Source organism: Drosophila willistoni, chromosome 3R (genome assembly GCF_018902025.1).
Source record: "Drosophila willistoni isolate 14030-0811.24 chromosome 3R, UCI_dwil_1.1, whole genome shotgun sequence".
Classification (NCBI taxonomy): Eukaryota; Metazoa; Arthropoda; class Insecta; order Diptera; family Drosophilidae; genus Drosophila; species Drosophila willistoni.
Genome location: NC_061086.1, coordinates 33,617,732 through 33,634,083, shown reverse-complemented (window position 1 = coordinate 33,634,083; position 16,352 = coordinate 33,617,732). Strand labels below are relative to the sequence as shown.

General features: G+C 38.9%; 9 protein-coding genes across 13 annotated transcripts; 3 read left to right on the top strand and 6 right to left on the bottom strand.

The window, feature by feature from the left end:
• Positions 1-16: 16 nt before the first annotated feature.
• On the bottom strand, positions 17-1,063 carry LOC6649432. Its single transcript, XM_047012222.1, has 5 exons — positions 1,027-1,063; positions 708-928; positions 390-628; positions 214-324; positions 17-158 (listed from the first exon to the last, which is right to left on the bottom strand). Exons 1-5 carry the CDS (start codon positions 1,061-1,063, stop codon positions 17-19), a joined length of 750 nt encoding a protein of 249 aa, XP_046868178.1.
• Positions 122-2,086, top strand: LOC6649431. Of its 5 annotated transcripts, none has more exons than XM_002072379.3 (3): positions 122-184; positions 1,210-1,835; positions 1,887-2,086. In XM_002072379.3, exons 2-3 carry the CDS (start codon positions 1,267-1,269, stop codon positions 2,041-2,043), a joined length of 726 nt encoding a protein of 241 aa, XP_002072415.2. In that variant the 5' UTR covers positions 122-184; positions 1,210-1,266; the 3' UTR covers positions 2,044-2,086. The 5 variants fall into 5 exon arrangements, with proteins under 5 accessions (XP_002072415.2, XP_023035483.1, XP_023035481.1 ...); XM_023179715.2 differs by having other exon boundaries at positions 123-184; positions 1,528-1,835; XM_023179713.2 differs by having other exon boundaries at positions 123-184; positions 1,448-1,835.
• Positions 2,087-2,324: 238 nt separating this feature from the next.
• Positions 2,325-3,023, bottom strand: LOC6649464. The gene is made up of 2 exons (XM_002072378.2): positions 2,539-3,023; positions 2,325-2,481 (listed from the first exon to the last, which is right to left on the bottom strand). Exons 1-2 carry the CDS (start codon positions 3,021-3,023, stop codon positions 2,325-2,327), a joined length of 642 nt encoding a protein of 213 aa, XP_002072414.2.
• Positions 3,024-3,161: 138 nt separating this feature from the next.
• On the bottom strand, positions 3,162-3,947 carry LOC26530159. Its single transcript, XM_015177124.1, has 3 exons — positions 3,852-3,947; positions 3,390-3,790; positions 3,162-3,321 (listed from the first exon to the last, which is right to left on the bottom strand). Exons 1-3 carry the CDS (start codon positions 3,945-3,947, stop codon positions 3,162-3,164), a joined length of 657 nt encoding a protein of 218 aa, XP_015032610.1.
• A 247-nt stretch (positions 3,948-4,194) lies between these two features.
• LOC6649463 lies at positions 4,195-5,278 on the top strand. Its single transcript, XM_002072377.2, has 3 exons — positions 4,195-4,907; positions 4,972-5,082; positions 5,143-5,278. Exons 1-3 carry the CDS (start codon positions 4,195-4,197, stop codon positions 5,276-5,278), a joined length of 960 nt encoding a protein of 319 aa, XP_002072413.2.
• Positions 5,279-5,551: 273 nt separating this feature from the next.
• On the top strand, positions 5,552-6,669 carry LOC6649462. The gene is made up of 3 exons (XM_002072376.2): positions 5,552-6,298; positions 6,364-6,474; positions 6,533-6,669. Exons 1-3 carry the CDS (start codon positions 5,559-5,561, stop codon positions 6,666-6,668), a joined length of 987 nt encoding a protein of 328 aa, XP_002072412.1. The 5' UTR covers positions 5,552-5,558; the 3' UTR covers position 6,669.
• A 38-nt stretch (positions 6,670-6,707) lies between these two features.
• Positions 6,708-8,317, bottom strand: LOC6649461. The gene is made up of 3 exons (XM_002072375.2): positions 7,891-8,317; positions 7,016-7,802; positions 6,708-6,960 (listed from the first exon to the last, which is right to left on the bottom strand). Exons 1-3 carry the CDS (start codon positions 8,315-8,317, stop codon positions 6,708-6,710), a joined length of 1,467 nt encoding a protein of 488 aa, XP_002072411.2.
• A 515-nt stretch (positions 8,318-8,832) lies between these two features.
• Positions 8,833-10,450, bottom strand: LOC6649460. The gene is made up of 3 exons (XM_002072374.3): positions 9,548-10,450; positions 9,207-9,425; positions 8,833-9,130 (listed from the first exon to the last, which is right to left on the bottom strand). Exons 1-3 carry the CDS (start codon positions 10,372-10,374, stop codon positions 8,854-8,856), a joined length of 1,323 nt encoding a protein of 440 aa, XP_002072410.1. The 5' UTR covers positions 10,375-10,450; the 3' UTR covers positions 8,833-8,853.
• Positions 10,451-11,686: 1,236 nt separating this feature from the next.
• Positions 11,687-12,456, bottom strand: LOC6649459. The gene is made up of 4 exons (XM_002072373.2): positions 12,340-12,456; positions 12,051-12,277; positions 11,883-11,996; positions 11,687-11,828 (listed from the first exon to the last, which is right to left on the bottom strand). Exons 1-4 carry the CDS (start codon positions 12,454-12,456, stop codon positions 11,687-11,689), a joined length of 600 nt encoding a protein of 199 aa, XP_002072409.2.
• Positions 12,457-16,352: the final 3,896 nt, after the last annotated feature.

Here is a 16,352-nt window from a genome sequence, read left to right as displayed (position 1 = left end):
TCACTTGAACTCATAATCAAAATGGTGATCTCGTTACTTTAGTGATCCAATTCCAGATCTTTTGACTACAATCTCCATAGGTTTTTCTACAATCGGCTCCTCCATTGCCCGCATCTCGAGCACGAAGATACTTTTCGGCCACATTGTCCAAAGTGGGTCTAGATGAAGAGATCATGAGAATGAGGTAAATGAAGAATAACGAAGAAATCTCACATCAACACTGCATTGAGTATTTCGGCAAAAACATTTCCTTTTTCAAAGGGCGTTTGGCTTATCTCACAGATGCCTCTAAGCAGACAAGTTGCTCCATTATCGTTATCTAACCTAAAAGTAAAGGTACAACAATTCAATGTTCAGGTTAAATAATCTTTTGCTCATTCAGAACTCACTGTTCCATTCCGGTTTCGATGGCATCATAGATCCAAGATCGCGTTTCATCACTTCGCAAACTTGTCTGCATATCCTTGCGCCATTCGCGAGCTGTAGACACAAAGGCTGTCGTATTCCAGAAACTCCACCAATAAATTGGTATTGTGGTGGGAATCCATTGACCTTGTACATTGTAGAACCACCAAAAGGATTGTGTTTTATCGGCCTGCTTCACAGGGTGAGCTATACTAGCGACCCACTTTTCCAAAAAGAAATAATTCGATGAATTGTTCTTGTTGTCTCATGTGTTTGTGGCTGAACGTAACCTTACACCTTACCTTGACTACACCCTGGCCATTAAAGATGGCCACTCGCTTCTGGCGACTAAGTCTTTGAGTCGCACTGGGATTCGAGATGGAGCTGTTTGTTTGCTGGGCTGTCACCAAAGCAATGCTGCATATGGTCAGCAAAATGATGGCAACAACCTGCTGATAATCCGACCTGTTTGTTTTAGTGCACATGGCAAACTGTGGCCAAATCTGCCGCTTTACAAACAGAACTGAGAAATCCAATGAAACAATTGTTGACCAAACAAATTCACACCTTCAAAGCAGGGGATCCACTATGCACTGTCTATGACTTTATACTCTAATCTACTGAAATCTACCAATTCCATGGTGTAGAGTATAGCCATATCGTCTTTTATGGTATGCCAGATGATTGAGATTCCTTTCAGTCACGCTTCTAAAGCAACTTGGCGTTGCGCATGCGTTCCACTTTTTGACATATTTATTAATTTTTTGTTGTCTTTTTACGGTTCTAATTGGTGTTCACGCATAGATTTGGTCAATGCTCTGCTTATTAACAGTTTGTCTTAATTAAAGACCCAAATAAACAATGAAAACCCAGTCCCGGATTTCTGACGCGAGTGTCCACTGTCACTTCTTCACACACATCGCCATGCATCGCATAAAGCATCACAACGGAAACTTTGTGACCAGTTTGGTCCTCTTAATCATCTCGAGCATCAATCACATACGCGTCACGCATGGTATATTATTGTTTCCATCCTCGACAGTTCTACAATTAACCTCATCTCTATCAATGCCACTGGATTTACCTGTTCGAACTAAGGTTTTCGCCGACATGGGTTTTCAGATGAACTACAATTTGCCCTATGATCCAGCATCATTCTATAATGCAACCATATGGGCAGATGAGTTGGCACGCCGCCACAAACGACAACTTGACTATGGGATGCCGTTGCACAATGATCTACTAAACGAAGGTATCCATCCACAAGACTTTACAGCTGGTGAAATGTACGCGGGCATTGAGCGTCTATTGCCCGACTATGGCTTCCATAAGTCCTGTTTACTACGCAGTGTCTGCGAATTGGCCTTACATCCATTTAGTGAAAGTCATAAATATAATCTAATTACACAGATAATTGTGTTCTTGCTGACGTAAGTTCATTTTGCCATAACTTAAACAATAACTAATTGATAAATTTTCAGACCATCACAACATGAAGGATTTAGTGATAGGGAAAAACTCTATCGAAATAGATATGAACGGGCCGAGCAAATTGGCTTTTTTGGCGGTGATTGCCAGCATTCATATCCCAAATGTGAATTGGATATATTGAGTGTAATCACTAGACTGGTTAGATGAAATAAATTGTTATGTAAATAAAAACACGTTTTAATTGAGTTAATTTTAATTGTCTTGGCTATTGGGTGTAAAATTAATAAAAAAATAAAAACTTATTATTATGCCAAGTTTCTGAAGTTTTTTAAGTTCATAATTTTTTCTGCATACGAATTCAAGATTCGACAACTTTAAATATTTAGCTTTATCAGCCTATATTTCACATTGGTTTCAAAGATTGAATTCAAGCAGTGTAAATTTAATTATATATACTTTATTTTCAGAACACTTTAAAGTTGTCAATGTCAATTTAAAAATTTGCTGATGCCGCTTAAAAAATCCACTTGACATTCAGAATAAATGTGCTCACAATCCTTGTCCAAAAATCCTTGTTGTTCAGCCTGTTCGTAGACTTGCCGATATAAATTCTCATGAGGAGCAAAGGCCTCATGTAGAGAAGGGCTAAAAAATGTACCATAATCATTTAATAGGTCAACGTTCTGTGTTTTTTCTACTTACGTCAATGTGAAGGTCAATAGAGCTGTGAGTATATTATCCTCAGAATTGTGAAATGGATGTCGCGCCAGTTCGCAAACACTGCGCAAAAGACACGACTCGTCGAAACCGTATCGTGTAAGCATATTCTCTAAATTTTCATACAATTCACCTGCGGTGAAATCACTGGGATGCATGGTTGATGAACTAATCGAACTACTCGGCGTATATTTACTTGTCTCGTTGATCAGATGACGCCGTTGTCGGCGGGAGAACTCATCTGGCCAAATGGTGGCTGCATAGAATGCAGAAGGTTTCGCTGGGAAGGCATAGTTCATTTGTAGACCCCAATCCCAAAAGAGTTTACGTCCAGGTATGACCACTGGCACAGACAATGATGAGGTAACCTGATAGACCGACGAAGCTGGAAAGAATAGAGGCCATTCTGCCGAAATCGAGTGGAATGACCAGAGTAGAACGCAGATGAAGTGAACCTCATGAAGATACATATTGTTGTGACAAAAGAGGAATAATGTGATGACATGAGATGATGTTAGACTTGCTGGTATAATTAGTTGCTAATGAAACGCATTGAATTTACAATTTACATGTTTCGTTTCCATTTTTGTTTTCGTTTTATTCACTTTTTAGTCAACCAATACTTTACTTATTAGTGTTAAGATATCGTGGCGACACATTGAATACAATTGCTGACAGTTTTTGCCCAGAAAGCCATCGCTTTCAGCCTGTTCATAGACCTTTTGGTATACATGCTCAGTGGGCAAAAAACCCTCGTGCTGTGTAGGACTGAAAAATAAAGTCGCAACTTAACTGTAAAATTTATCAATCAATCAATCAATTGTAAAGTAACGCACCTCAATACAAATGTGATAATATCGCTGAACATATGCCGATGGTTGTCATCAAAGGGATGACGGGCCAATTCGCAAACACTGCGCAGCAAACAGGTATCATGAAAGCCATAATCCATCAATGTGTCCTCCAAAAAGCCGTAAAGTTGACCAGCTGAAAAGTCTTTGGGATGTAATCCACTTAATAGATCATGTCCGTATTTGGTATAGAAATTTTCTTCAGTATGATCTAGACGTGGCAATTCACGCTTTGCATGATAATTGGCAAATCCAGGCCAGATTGGTATACTATAGAATGATGTTAAATTGCTGGGATACGTATAGGACACGGCAAAACACCAATCTGTGAGTATACGACGTTCTGGATAGAACTCTGAAACGGGCACCGAAACCGAAAAAGTCAGCTAAAGAATAAAAACAAGCCCGAATTAAAATTGTTCCGATGCCTTCAGAAGCATTACTTACACCCAAATTAGACGAAGCTGGCCATAATAAAGATCTACAAGTATGACAAAAGATTGTTAGTAAAATTATTGATATTGAAATCCATTTAGTAAACATCTTCCTAATCGAACTGTTATGCCCGAATCAGACTCTTAAACTGATTGGATGGGTTACTAAAGTCAGAAATGTTGGCACAATTGGGTTAAATCAAGACATCAATTCATTCTAAATAAATATTGAAGCAATTCATTTACATTGTCAACACAGTGCCAAGCAAGAAAAAAAAGGTGATTGTCAGATAATTTAAATAATTTCACCTCAACTGCCATCATGGCAAACAGAATTGGGTCGCCGGCACTTGCAGATGTTAACAGTCAAGATATTTATACTTTCCGTTTTGCTATGTCCATGTGTGGGCAATGGCCAAGGTCCGACCACAGGGTGTTCGTTAAAATCTAATCAGCAATCACAATTGAAATCCATAGTACCTAGAATTTTTACGCGCAAACGAAGAGCTCTTTTATTTCCGCCAGGATCGTTTTTAAAGTTCACATGTTCCCTTGCCACGGGATTACTTGCTGCCTATCCTTCAGGTGTTTCATTTGTATTAGAGGAGGCTGTCTATTTTCCTGTACCGGGCACTATAAATGATATCTATCCGAAGCGTTATTTGCCAAAAACAACAACTAAGACCCCAGAAATATTGCCAGATTCAATTGTCTATATACCTGGAACAGATTGGAATTTCAAGGCCAAAACATTGCCCAAACCCAAATGGAGAAACAGACCCACGCATCGCTGGGATCATGGCAAATATGGCAATCCATATAAATGGCAAAAATGGAATAAATACGACACTAAATGGCAAGACAAGACGAACTGGTCTAAATGGACAACAGAAGCTCTAAAGTGGAATAAAGATTGGAAGAAATATGAAACAGAATGGCAACCCAAAACAAAGTGGTCCAAATTGATAACGTCAACACCGAATTGGAAGCAATACGAAAATCATCGTCATTATCCAGGTCATCGTGATCGTCGGCAATTATTTGAACGCTTTAGTCAACTCAGCTCATTGTATGTATGTCAAAATAAGATATATAAATATTTATTTAAAAAGAGTTCTCTTTAAATTTTCTAGGGTTGGCTTTGATATCAAGTCATGCATATTGCGTACAATGTGCGATAGTAAACGTTTATTATTACCGCCAGGATACTCTATGTTACACGATATGCTAGGGATAGTTTTCACGTGAGTTATCCTTATGGATTTTAAATGACTAAAGTAAAAGTCTATTTACTTTATTTACAGAATGCCTCGCATAGATGGATTGGAAGATGTTTATTCAGAGGTGATGAGCAAGGATGCTAATGAATGTTCTAGGCAACTGAAAAGTAAATGTAATATGAATCTATTAATTTGGCTTTTGAGCGGCAAAACGTTGTAATTAAAGATGAATTATTATACTTTAAAGATAGTTTAGTTTAGTTTTTTAGTCCAGAGCTACTTACTCTCTTTTAATTTTTAGTACCAGTTACCAACTGAGTATTGAACAGAATATTTTCTGAACTTCTTTACATATAACATTCATCTGATCAATTACTCAAATACACAATAATGTATGTAAATTCAGTGCATATTTGAACAATAATTGACACCTTGGTATCATATCAGTTGAAGTTAGCTAGTTGTCTTCATTGCTGTATCTCAATCAGTTTGCTTCAGTCATGCGTTGTGAGGTCTTCTTGATTGTCATCTTTGAATTTGTGGTCTTTTGTGTTTTGGCCAAAAAGAATCGAACAGAACTGAATCATGTAGTTGAGCGTGTTTTTTCGCGCCCAAAGCGATTTGTACTCTTTCCCAAAGGGTCCAATTTGAAATTCACTGGATCTTTCAGTAAGGGTTTATTAGCAAAGTATCCATCTGGTGTGGCCATGAACATTGAAGAGGCTTGCTATTATCCTGTGCCCTCAAGTCGTGAGGATGTTTATCCAAAACGTTTTCGTCCACGGACAACAACGACACCAAAACCAAAGACCACAACAGAGCCAACCTATGTGTGGATACCAGGAACAAATTGGCGGTTCAAGGCCACACCGTTAAAGAAACCGAAGCCTCTCAGATTGAATCAGCGGATTGATTTAAGGCCAGCGGCACCGAGTTATGTGAAGCCGGAAAAGTGGGCCCAATGGGCCAAGTACGGCCAACGCTATGAGAATTGGACGCCACCTGTACAGAAGTACGAGAAGCATACGCAGCCCGGAAAGTGGAGTAAGTGGACCACAGAATCGCCCAAATGGAATAGGAGATGGTATAGATCCGCAGAGAATACTCCTTATGATCCGGATATGGTAACCTATGAGCATATTAGTTACCCAGATCTTGAAGAAGTTGCTGACTCACCCCATTATCATGGACATCGGGACCGTCGACAATTGTTTGAACAATTTGAAGGATTTAGCAAACTGTATGCCATAAATAACTAACCTCTCCCAGGCATTTGATAATCGAAGAGATTTGCTTTCTTTGTAGTTTTGGTATGAGTACCAAAGCATGTGTTATGCGGGCCATTTGCGATAGCAAACGCATGCTATTACCCCAAGGATATTCCATGATTCAGGATATTGTTCGGCTTATTTTTACGTGAGTTTTCTTGTGCTAAGCAAAAAATATTTTCTAATTATTTATTAATTTTCACTAGATTGCCAACCATTTCTGGCGTGGATGATGATTATAGCACAACCATGCGCATGAGTCCCGAAAATTGTGATCTTCAGTTTCGGGAACAGTGTAAATTTAACATTTTAGCCTGGTTTTTGTCAGGCAAGTGGCAATGAATGAAAGTAAACTACATTAGAAATAATTTGCTTCGTTATTTATTGTATGAATTGGGCTTCCCACATGGATTGTTTGCACTCTGGATAGAGTTTCGCACAATCACCTGTATGGGCATGGGCTTTATCATAGTGTGTATCTTGATAGGCTACGGGCTCATTCTCCAGAGCTTCTGGCAAGGTAAAGATGGCACGCATTAGTTCTCCAGCAAAAGAACCAGGCTCTTGTTCATGGGATTTTTGACCTGTCTCACAGAGAGCCCGCAGAACACAATGTTGGCCATGGCTGCCACGCCTTAAACAAATAAATAAGATTAAAAGACATTTGTCTAAATTATTTCACTACTCACTTGTCCAAATATTTTTTAATGCGTTCATATAATGCTTGACGAGTACTGCGATGGTGTTTGATTTGCAAACGTTCCAACTTGTTAATATCATCATCCCTATGGTCAGGCTTGGACATGGTGACACCACTTCGGCGATGACGTTGATGTGGATTATCCGGAATGCTACGCTTGCCAAACACCGGATATATACGATGATGACGAGCTGCCTGAGGTGGTACACGTTTGGGTTTACTAGTTGTTGGTCTGCTTGTTAGTCCTGAGTCTTGACGTCTTTGGCTTAGACGTTGATATGGATTCCATTTAGATGGCAGGGCCCAGTAAGGATAGCGAGAGCCTGCATTTTGATTAAATGATTGCGGTTTTGACCATTTGATGAATGGATTTCTAGGACTATAGAACGGGCTGTTGTGGTAGTAGAAGTGATTATCCTTACGTCTGCCACCTATAGGGCGACTGTAATAGCTATCTTTATATGAATATGCTGGATGCATCGGTGTACGGAAGAGAATGGGCGAAGAGCTGTAGTAGGAATTTCTAATCGGTTTCTTGCTATTTAAATTGATATAGTTGGGTGTCGTTGCTCTCACTGAAGTCGTCTCATCCACATAGGTTATGTTTGAAATTGTATCATTACGACTAATATCGATGGTGCCATCTTCCAGCTTGGTCAAGAGATCATCTAGCTCTTCACTAGGTGGCTTGCTGGGCAACTCCCAAGCCAAAGCCACTGTGATTCCCAAAATCAAATAGTTTGTGTGGTCAACAACTCCAACGATTTCATCGTAAACTGTATGTGTGTGTGGGTGTGGCAAGAAGTGAGGCATGTAATTTAGCATAGCACACCATTGAAGAGGACGACAAGGACATCAACTTACCCATCTGAAAGGAACTGCCCTCCGGAAATACCAAATAACGTCGTTTCCTCGACAACAGCTCTTTCGCTTGACTGCCGGTTGACAACGACTTCGACTCATTCAGCTTTGCTTCGATGAGTTGGTCGAGGGGCAATAATGATGTTGATGAGGGGAATGCAGATGATGGCTGCTCGACTTGAGGCAGCTCTAGGCCCGCTTTGAAATCATTGCCATAACTGAAGCTTGGCGGCAACAAGAACGTTAACACCAACAGAACCACCACCACCACCACAGGCGAAAAATAGTTCTTGACTGGAGAATTCGCTGGAAATCTTGCCTTCTTCCTACCGCTGCTGTTGCTGCTGCTGCCATTGACGCACATTTCCTTAACTTGCGGTCCACGACTGGTCCATACGCCAACTGTCAGTGTTGTCAGAAAAAGTTTCATGCTTCTCTCCGGCTTGCTAGCTTCTTGGCTTGTTAATTGTGAACGAAACTTTCTTTCTTCCTCTTGGTGCTTCTTGCGAGCATCCCATACTCATCCCATCATACCCACCACTTTCGTCTCATCTTGTCTTTGCCTTTCATTAGTTTTCACACTTTTCGACTTTTGTTTTGTGCGCTTCGCTCATTGGTCTATTTAAAGGTTCAAATTACTTTTTCATGCCAAGCAACTTTTTCCACTCTGAAGACCCCTTGTTTTATTTTTTTTTTCTACTCAGTTCTTCTCTCTTTAGATATCTCCTGAATCTCAAAGACAAAGATTAAACCAGAGTTGGAGTAACATGATCGCTAGCCAACAAATTCAATTGAGGATAAACTTAAAACCTTAAGGAGGAATGCTTTTAACAGCCAATTGCTTAAATAAGTTAACTAAATCGTTGAGAAATGTCAACAGTTTTCTAGCTTGTTACACAACCAAATTCTTGTGGTTTTTAAGTACACCATTCAAAAATAAATCAGTTTATATTTCGAATTCCCCTTTTAATCCAACCAAAAAGTATTATTACAATCACCATAGGCATTACGACAACTGCCCTGCTGCTGGTGGGCCTCCAGGTAATGCGGTGAGATAAAGTGTTCCAATGTCCCATTCACTTCATTTACATCATCTATATGTGGCAGCTGAAAGATAGCCGACAGCAGTTCCATTATGAATCCTTGCGGCGTTTTAGCCATCCTTTTAGTTCTAACTTGGCGATGTCGTTGAGAGGATTCGCATAGGGCACGTAGCACACAGGCAGTGCCATTGAGCTGTCGCCTAGTGATTTAGAGTAGTCGGTTGAATAATAATTATGGTTGAGTATTTTATAGATACATATATTACGTATACGCACATTTTATACAAACGTTCGATTTTGCCAAATAGCAATTCACGCGACTTAAGATGTTCATGCAAGTGAAGACGTTCAAAGGCAGGATCCATATTCTGTCCCTCTGTCAATGTCAGACTACGTCGACGTCGGCGTCGTCTTCTGCCAAAAACGGGATAAATATGATGTTTAGGTGGCTTCTGCAGCAATGGGCGGGGACGGAGTCTTGGTGTATAATTATAGCTAAAATTGTAAAGAATATCGCTAGTTAGAAACGATTTATAGAAACTGTAGCATTAGTATATATCTCATATGTTATTTCGTTTTGTTTTCAACATTTTGTTTTATGCTAAGTATTTACTTACCGCCATGTTGGATGCTCATAAGTGCTCCATGTACGTTGATTTTCCAGCCAATTTTGCCTTACCCGTACCTTGTTGCGCTCCCACCAATTGTCCTTCGACCACTGGGAACGTAATGGGCTCGGAGTTGGAGGTAAAGATGAAGGATTCTCAGCCTGCCGCCACTTTGCCATCGACTGCCGTGCATGCCAATTAGCAGATATTGCCGCCTGTCGCTGCTGCTGTCCATTTGCATTTGCATTTGCATATGGAGAAGATGCGGAATTGCGCTCCACATTCGTGTAGTAGTAGCTGCTATGGTCATTGGTGGTATATGTCAATGGTGATGGTGGTGATGTGGGCTGTGCGTGCAAGGACTGCCGATTCGCTGACATTCGATTGATGCTCTCCTCCACCTCATCTACCGACTGCTCCTCTGTCTGGCCGACACTGCCATTGCGACGTACAGTGCCTATGGTGCCGTCTGTGATGCGAGTAAGCACGTTTTCAATCAACTCGCTGGGCGGTTTGCTGGGTAGCTCCCAGGCCACTGCACATGTTACGCCTAGAATGGCATAATTCTCATAGTCTACAATGCCTATAATTAAGTCAAACACCAATTGGAATGAGGTGCCCTCGGGGAAGAGAAGATATCGTTTCTGGCGATGCAGTTGAAGAAGCTGATGACGCATTGACAACATTGACTCATTTGCCCTAGACTTGGGGTCCAAGTATGTTGGTGGTTCGGTGAATTCTTGCTTGTTGTTTTCCAGACAGAGGACCAATAGCAAAAGTAGCATACAAATGACTGTGGCCGTTCCACAGCCAATTACTTTGATTGCTTTTGCCATTTTTATGGGTTTACCTTTTCGTTTACATTAATGAATTTTTACTGGTAAACAAAAATTCAATAGTCCTGTTTACTTTTAAAATCTGTTATATAAAAGGAAGAAAAAAATGTGGTTAGATTATTTGGTCATTAAAACGGTCATATTCTAGAAATTTGGGAAAATTGCTATCACTAAAACTTTATTTAAATTAAAAGCGAGTCTGATTTGTAATTAATATAGTTTAGTCAGTTATATTTTCATATTTCTTGCTCACTAGTGTAATTAAGTAATTTAAATTTCACATTTCTGAGTTGATTGTCAAAAAGGGAAATTTTCATACACTTTTAGCACTAAAAGCTTCCAATTGCCAACATTGCCAATCATGCGTTAAATTATTGCAATTTGCCACAATAACAGAATTCGACAAGTAAAAATTTAGCCCACTATCATCGTGGACCCATCCCATTCGCATGTCCCTTTCACCTCCCAACGACATGACGGGCCATCACAATTAAAACGCGTCCACTCTCCCAATGCCTCGAGCGCAATTGAACACAAATTTATGAAGCAGATAATTACCATTAGACTGAGACGACATTGGGTGTATGATAGAGAGAGAGAGAGAGAGAAAGAGAAAGCGAGTATCCACCGTTTCGGATGCACGGACAATGGATTCGGCGTATGGCAAATTTTAGTTTGGGTTTTCTCTTAATTTTTCTTTTAACGATATGTTGATGCCATTAACTGTCAGAGGTAAACTGAATTCCACTGACGATGGCCAGCACCAAATCCGAATCCGAAACGGAGCCTCCGGCCAGACTGTCTGGCCACCTGACCTAACCGACGCACCGACGCTATGTTTAATTGTACAATTAGCACTCTATTGAGTGTCGTTAACTCGTTTTAATTCGTTTCGTTTCGTTTTTGGTGTCAATTAAAGAGGTCTTTAAAACGTGCTAAATGTGCCCCAACAGCATGGAATTGGAATGATCAGTAAAATGGCCTACAGGCATGGTGGGTCAATGCAACAAGACACATCATTTCCAATAAGAGAGATGGTAAAATATTTATTTTACCTGACCAACCAATAAGCCCTTCCAGATACGTGTAATAAACCATATAAACAATTACACTGTAAATACAATATTTACATAAATATGAAGTGAGTATATGTAAACATATGTAGGCAGGTGTCAACAAGGTTCAATCTTTGAGGGAAATATATAAAAACAAGCTGATAATATGGCTCTTACCTAGGCATAAAGAAACCATTTCTTCATTATTATTATCCTTTATTTAATATTTAATGATTATAATATGTAAAAATTAATTGTTAATTTGTCATTTTGACAACTTTGGAAAGCCAGTGCCAAGTTTTTAAATCGCATTGGTTAAACGTCCTAATGCAATCCGCTCCAGCTCGTCCAGCATTTCGAGCATGTAGATATCTATCGGCCACATTATCTAGAGTGGGTCTAATTGGAACTCATAAAGTGACTAATAACTTTTTAAAGTGGTTGTTAACTTACATCAACACAGCATTAAATATTTCGGTGAATATGTCATCATTTTGGAAAGGTAATTGGCTTATCTCACAGATGCCTCTTAATAGACAAGTTTTACTATCTCCACCTAAATTCAATCTACAATATAGAATATTTTTTAAAATGAGTTTAGTTCCTTTATTAAAAACTCACTGTTCTAGGCCCGTTTCAATGACATCATAGATCCAAGAACGCGACTCATCTGTATACAGACTATTTTGCCATTCTCTAGCTGTGGATACGAAAGTTGAAGTATTCCAAAAACTCCACCACCAAATTGGTGCGTTTGCTGGTTGATATTGATGTTGGTAATTTACAAAAGCCCAAAATGACTGCTGCTTATCTTCCTGTGGCACGGGATAGGCGAAACCCATGACAAACTAATAAAGTAACAAAAAACATTTTATTGAGACCATTTAATAATGGATTTTCTTTTGGTTACTTTATTGACGCCTTGACCATCAAAGAGGGCAACTCGTTTCGACCGTTTCAGGCTAGTGGAAATGCAAAGTTTTCCAAGACCAAGTAGAATATATAGAAAGACAACTTCTGACTTCATGCTGGCTAAGTGATCTGTAAATTTCTAAAGTTGCATTTTGCCATTGCAAGTGCTCTTCAAGTCGGCTGGCAAATTGTTTTACTACTAGTTTGTAAAAGAAATTGTCACATAAGGTTCTTTTAGTACCATTTTTTGACAGGAGAGTATTTGGTAGAATTCAGTTTAAGCAAAGCTTTTAATTTCAATTTGTAATCTATTTGTAAAACCATCTCATATTGTGTTTTTGAGGATATCGCCAACTTCTCCTAAATGGCCTTTGAATTCCAATAAAATTAATAAGTTGGACATTTGGAATATAATAAAAAAGCATCTCCTCTTATATAATAAAAAAGCATCCTCTTGAAATTTTTTAATTTAGGGAAGAAAACCTACAGCAGAATAAAACAAATTGTTGCCGAGATTCAAAAAGCTTAGAAAGCAAAAAGGGTCTCCCTATTAATATATTTTTCTGACTAAATTATATAATTAATCGAATTATATACATACATAAAAATTAATTTTACAAAATTAAAAAAAGCCGGACATCTAACATACAAATATATCAACTTATGGAAGCCTTCTAGGCTTTGAATTTGTCACTGGCTTTTACCGATATGTACCGATATATAGACAAAAGCAAATCGTAATGGCAACTATCGCAGGGGTGTGGTGTTGCATGAAGATAAACATCGAAATGTGCTAAAATGTAAATTTTTATTTTGTTTTTGTGGGTTTCTCTTTTGTGTGTGCTTTTTGCAATTTTTACTAATTTTTTAACCAAGTTGAACTGTAAACAATGTCAACATAGAAAAAGCAAATGAAAACAAATGCAGGAGTTACAGTAGATGGGTGATTATGGGGCAGAATGGTGTACAGGGACAAGGTGGGGAATGGCTAACGAACAGCAGACGCAGTCGTCGTAGTTGTCGCAGCAGTGGCGAAAAATTTTGTACCATGCAAAACATTTGTCAAATGTAAATTAGCAGAGACAGAGGAAGGCTGCCGTTGCCGCCGTAGCTGCTGCTGTGGTTTTTTCTTTCTAGCATTGAGGAAGTAGGTGTAGTTGGTTTTGTGGCAGGGGTAAGGCGGGTGTTTGCCTGCTACAAATCGCATAAAATCACACTTAATGCCCGCAGGCAACATGCAGAGCATGTAAAAAGAGCAGCGAGGCGTGAATGTCGCTTGGCAAACAAACTTCTACATGTGTACAAGGACACACAAACACATACATAGGTACAGAAGTACACATACAGACATGTAGACACATTCTGTAGTTGTATGTATATTGGTGCAATGTTGCAGCTGAACACAAATGCGGAAGCATTAACATGTACTCTTCCCACCCAATCTATTCTCCATTTCTTCTCTATCTCTCCCTTTTTATTTTCTCTGCCTTCTTCGTTGACGCCGTTGTCGCCGTCGTCGTCGACTTCTATTGTTCCCAATTATCATGGCGCACACAAAAGCAACGTTTAATTTTTGTTTCCGCAAAAACTTTTCTTCAACCAGCAGTCATTTTCACCCATTCTATCTCTTTGCAAAATAAGGAAAAAAAAAGTACCAGTCAAACTTTAATAAGCGCAATTTGTGCTCAAGTGCCAGGAGTGACCAACATAGCGTATAACCAAATTTTGTATATAGTGAGTCCCCTGTTCTTTGGGTAAGTGAGCAAAGCAAAGTTTTGCAAAGTAAATATGTCGCAAAGTTAAAAACCACAAATAAAAATAAGAAGAGGAAGAATAGGTTTTTGTTTTTACAAAATATTTTGCAAAAAGCTGGAAATATGATTAAAATATTACGATAAGATGTTGAATAAAAGGATACCCATTGATTTCTTAAAATTTATTTTATTTTACTTATTTTAATTACTTAGAAATATATTTCTGGCTTGTAGTAAACAAGTAGTAACTGTCGAGTATTGATTTTAACCCTTGACCCAATTTCTTCTTAGTATTATGTTGTTCTAAATGAACATTTAGCTTTAGATATTTTCTAAAAAAAAAATACTTTAATACCAGTTTTGAAAGCAAACACTCCATACATTGGCCATGACCAACACGTTCATTGATACCATTTTAATTTGATAAGAGTCATGATCTATCAATTAGCAGCTTTTGTGCCAAGCCAATGCCCTCGAGCTGGCTAGCTTAGGTGAGATATATTTATATGTACAGTTTTCAGTCCGTTCAATGAACTCCTAACGGTACCCTTTTATATCCATACTTGAAAAATAAGTAAGAATGTTGAATGTGGAGCAGTTGATTCTTGGAATTAGCGCCCTGAGTTAATCACTTAAAGAAAATTAGCACAAATAACAGAGGGAAAAAAGGGGAAGATACAAAGACCGTGGAAGAGAAATGTTGTTTTTCCACCGTTTCTATTTCTATCTAAGCCACCTCCATCATCGTCTCGCATTTCATTTGGAAAATGTTTTGCTGCCAGTCGTCAGTATTTTAATTATGTCAAATTTGCTCTGCTTTCAGTGCTTATTCTTTCTGTTGCTGTTGTTGTTACTGCTGCTCTGGCAAATGTCAGCAGCCAATTAGGGAGAGTGAGCCAACAGCAACGGGAGCAACGGCGGCATCTTTGTCATCATCCTCATCCTCACCTAACGCAAGTCATTCAATGTCACTCACTTCGCCTGTCCGTTGCCAGGCTGGCAATGTTTTTCGGGTCCCCAACTCCCAGTTGCGCACGGGATGTGCCGATGCCACATCAGCGCCTTAGCCAAATGCTTCACTGTATTTCAACTTGGCCTTGTCATCATTTGCATAAGAAATTTATCTCAATGAGTAGCTAATTGGAAATTGTGACATGCTTCTTCTTCGTCTCTCCTTGCCCATGTTTCTCTCTCTGCATTGGCTGCACCTACAGCCCTTCTACTGGTTTTGAATGTTTCACTCGTCTCTCTGTGTAGAGAGTTAACAAAGAGGCTACGAAAATCCGTGGCACGTTAGTTTTATTTCACTAATCCTTGAACTAATTTGCTAAAATAAAGCCAAAGTGGGGGAGAGGACATACATACAAGAAAAAATTTGATATTTTGCAACGAAAACTTTATAAATTTTTGCCCATTGAGGTTTATCTAATTGACTTTAATCTGTTGCTCCCTTGAAATCGCTTTATCCTTAATCCTAGAGGTTTTTATTATCCGTCAATATTAACATCATAATTATGATAATTTTTAAGCTTATGTATAGGTGTGGTAAGGAAAACGTTTCAATTTTTTTTAGGTCATAAGAATGCTTTATATATAGTACTACTTTATTGCATTTTAAAGAGGTTTTTAGTTAATTGCAAAAATATTGCCTAATACATTTGTAATATGGCTTCATTTAAATGTTCTGAAATGTTCTGCTATGTATGACAATCAACGTTTGACTAACTAATTGCGTATACCCGATATCATAGACGGCTTAATTTGCACACGTACTCTCAACCACACTCACCCACACACACTCGCACATACACACACACACTCAACCATATTGAAACTTTCATGGCCACAAACTCAATTGGCTAACTGAGCTCATTAGCAGCGGCTGTCAGTTACTACGTAAAACATCAGTAGGTGTATATCTTGTATATATATACATTCATTTATAATGTTGATGCCTCTGCTTTTGTGCGCTTCAAATTGCATTCTCGATAATGCAAGGCAAACCAAATGAAATTAATTGCACATTTTAATTGACAACGCATCAAATCAATTTGCGTGGCAAAGCCAATGCGAACTCCAACGCCAACGATTAATAAATGGAATGAGTGAGTAAGTGAGCTAGTGAGTGAATGGAATAGCAGTATATCAGATTCATCCCAGATGGTCCTCACTTGGCATTCGCCTTTTTGGTATGCACAATCAACTGCATACATATCTACGGCGGTGATTCTATGGCAATAAATTAAAGTAGGTGTGC

Coding starts and splice junctions, on each gene's coding strand:
- LOC6649459 (XM_002072373.2), bottom strand. CDS start 12,456: ATGAAGTCAGAAGTTGTCTTTCTATATATTCTACTTGGTCTTGGAAAA. Junction 12,278..12,339: donor ATGGTCAAGGCGTCAATAAA/GTAACCAAAAGA, acceptor TTACTTTATTAG/TTTGTCATGGGTTTCGCCTA. Junction 11,997..12,050: donor ATTGAAACGGGCCTAGAACA/GTGAGTTTTTAA, acceptor TCTATATTGTAG/ATTGAATTTAGGTGGAGATA.
- LOC26530159 (XM_015177124.1), bottom strand. CDS start 3,947: ATGTTTACTAAATGGATTTCAATATCAATAATTTTACTAACAATCTTT. Junction 3,791..3,851: donor CAGCTTCGTCTAATTTGGGT/GTAAGTAATGCT, acceptor TTTATTCTTTAG/CTGACTTTTTCGGTTTCGGT. Junction 3,322..3,389: donor ATTATCACATTTGTATTGAG/GTGCGTTACTTT, acceptor TTTATTTTTCAG/TCCTACACAGCACGAGGGTT.
- LOC6649432 (XM_047012222.1), bottom strand. CDS start 1,063: ATGGCTATACTCTACACCATGGAATTGGTAGATTTCA. Junction 929..1,026: donor CATGGAATTGGTAGATTTCA/GTAGATTAGAGT, acceptor TGGATTTCTCAG/TTCTGTTTGTAAAGCGGCAG. Junction 629..707: donor ATGGCCAGGGTGTAGTCAAG/GTAAGGTGTAAG, acceptor TTTTTGGAAAAG/TGGGTCGCTAGTATAGCTCA.
- LOC6649460 (XM_002072374.3), bottom strand. CDS start 10,374: ATGGCAAAAGCAATCAAAGTAATTGGCTGTGGAACGGCCACAGTCATT. Junction 9,426..9,547: donor TATGAGCATCCAACATGGCG/GTAAGTAAATAC, acceptor TTACAATTTTAG/CTATAATTATACACCAAGAC. Junction 9,131..9,206: donor ATCGAACGTTTGTATAAAAT/GTGCGTATACGT, acceptor CTAAATCACTAG/GCGACAGCTCAATGGCACTG.
- LOC6649463 (XM_002072377.2), top strand. CDS start 4,195: ATGTTAACAGTCAAGATATTTATACTTTCCGTTTTGCTATGTCCATGT. Junction 4,908..4,971: donor TTTAGTCAACTCAGCTCATT/GTATGTATGTCA, acceptor TAAATTTTCTAG/GGTTGGCTTTGATATCAAGT. Junction 5,083..5,142: donor ATGCTAGGGATAGTTTTCAC/GTGAGTTATCCT, acceptor CTTTATTTACAG/AATGCCTCGCATAGATGGAT.
- LOC6649431 (XM_002072379.3), top strand. CDS start 1,267: ATGAAAACCCAGTCCCGGATTTCTGACGCGAGTGTCCACTGTCACTTC. Junction 1,836..1,886: donor ATAATTGTGTTCTTGCTGAC/GTAAGTTCATTT, acceptor ATAAATTTTCAG/ACCATCACAACATGAAGGAT.
- LOC6649464 (XM_002072378.2), bottom strand. CDS start 3,023: ATGTATCTTCATGAGGTTCACTTCATCTGCGTTCTACTCTGGTCATTC. Junction 2,482..2,538: donor CTATTGACCTTCACATTGAC/GTAAGTAGAAAA, acceptor TACATTTTTTAG/CCCTTCTCTACATGAGGCCT.
- LOC6649461 (XM_002072375.2), bottom strand. CDS start 8,317: ATGAAACTTTTTCTGACAACACTGACAGTTGGCGTATGGACCAGTCGT. Junction 7,803..7,890: donor GGGCAGTTCCTTTCAGATGG/GTAAGTTGATGT, acceptor ACACACATACAG/TTTACGATGAAATCGTTGGA. Junction 6,961..7,015: donor ATTAAAAAATATTTGGACAA/GTGAGTAGTGAA, acceptor TATTTGTTTAAG/GCGTGGCAGCCATGGCCAAC.
- LOC6649462 (XM_002072376.2), top strand. CDS start 5,559: ATGCGTTGTGAGGTCTTCTTGATTGTCATCTTTGAATTTGTGGTCTTT. Junction 6,299..6,363: donor TTTGAAGGATTTAGCAAACT/GTATGCCATAAA, acceptor CTTTCTTTGTAG/TTTTGGTATGAGTACCAAAG. Junction 6,475..6,532: donor ATTGTTCGGCTTATTTTTAC/GTGAGTTTTCTT, acceptor AATTTTCACTAG/ATTGCCAACCATTTCTGGCG.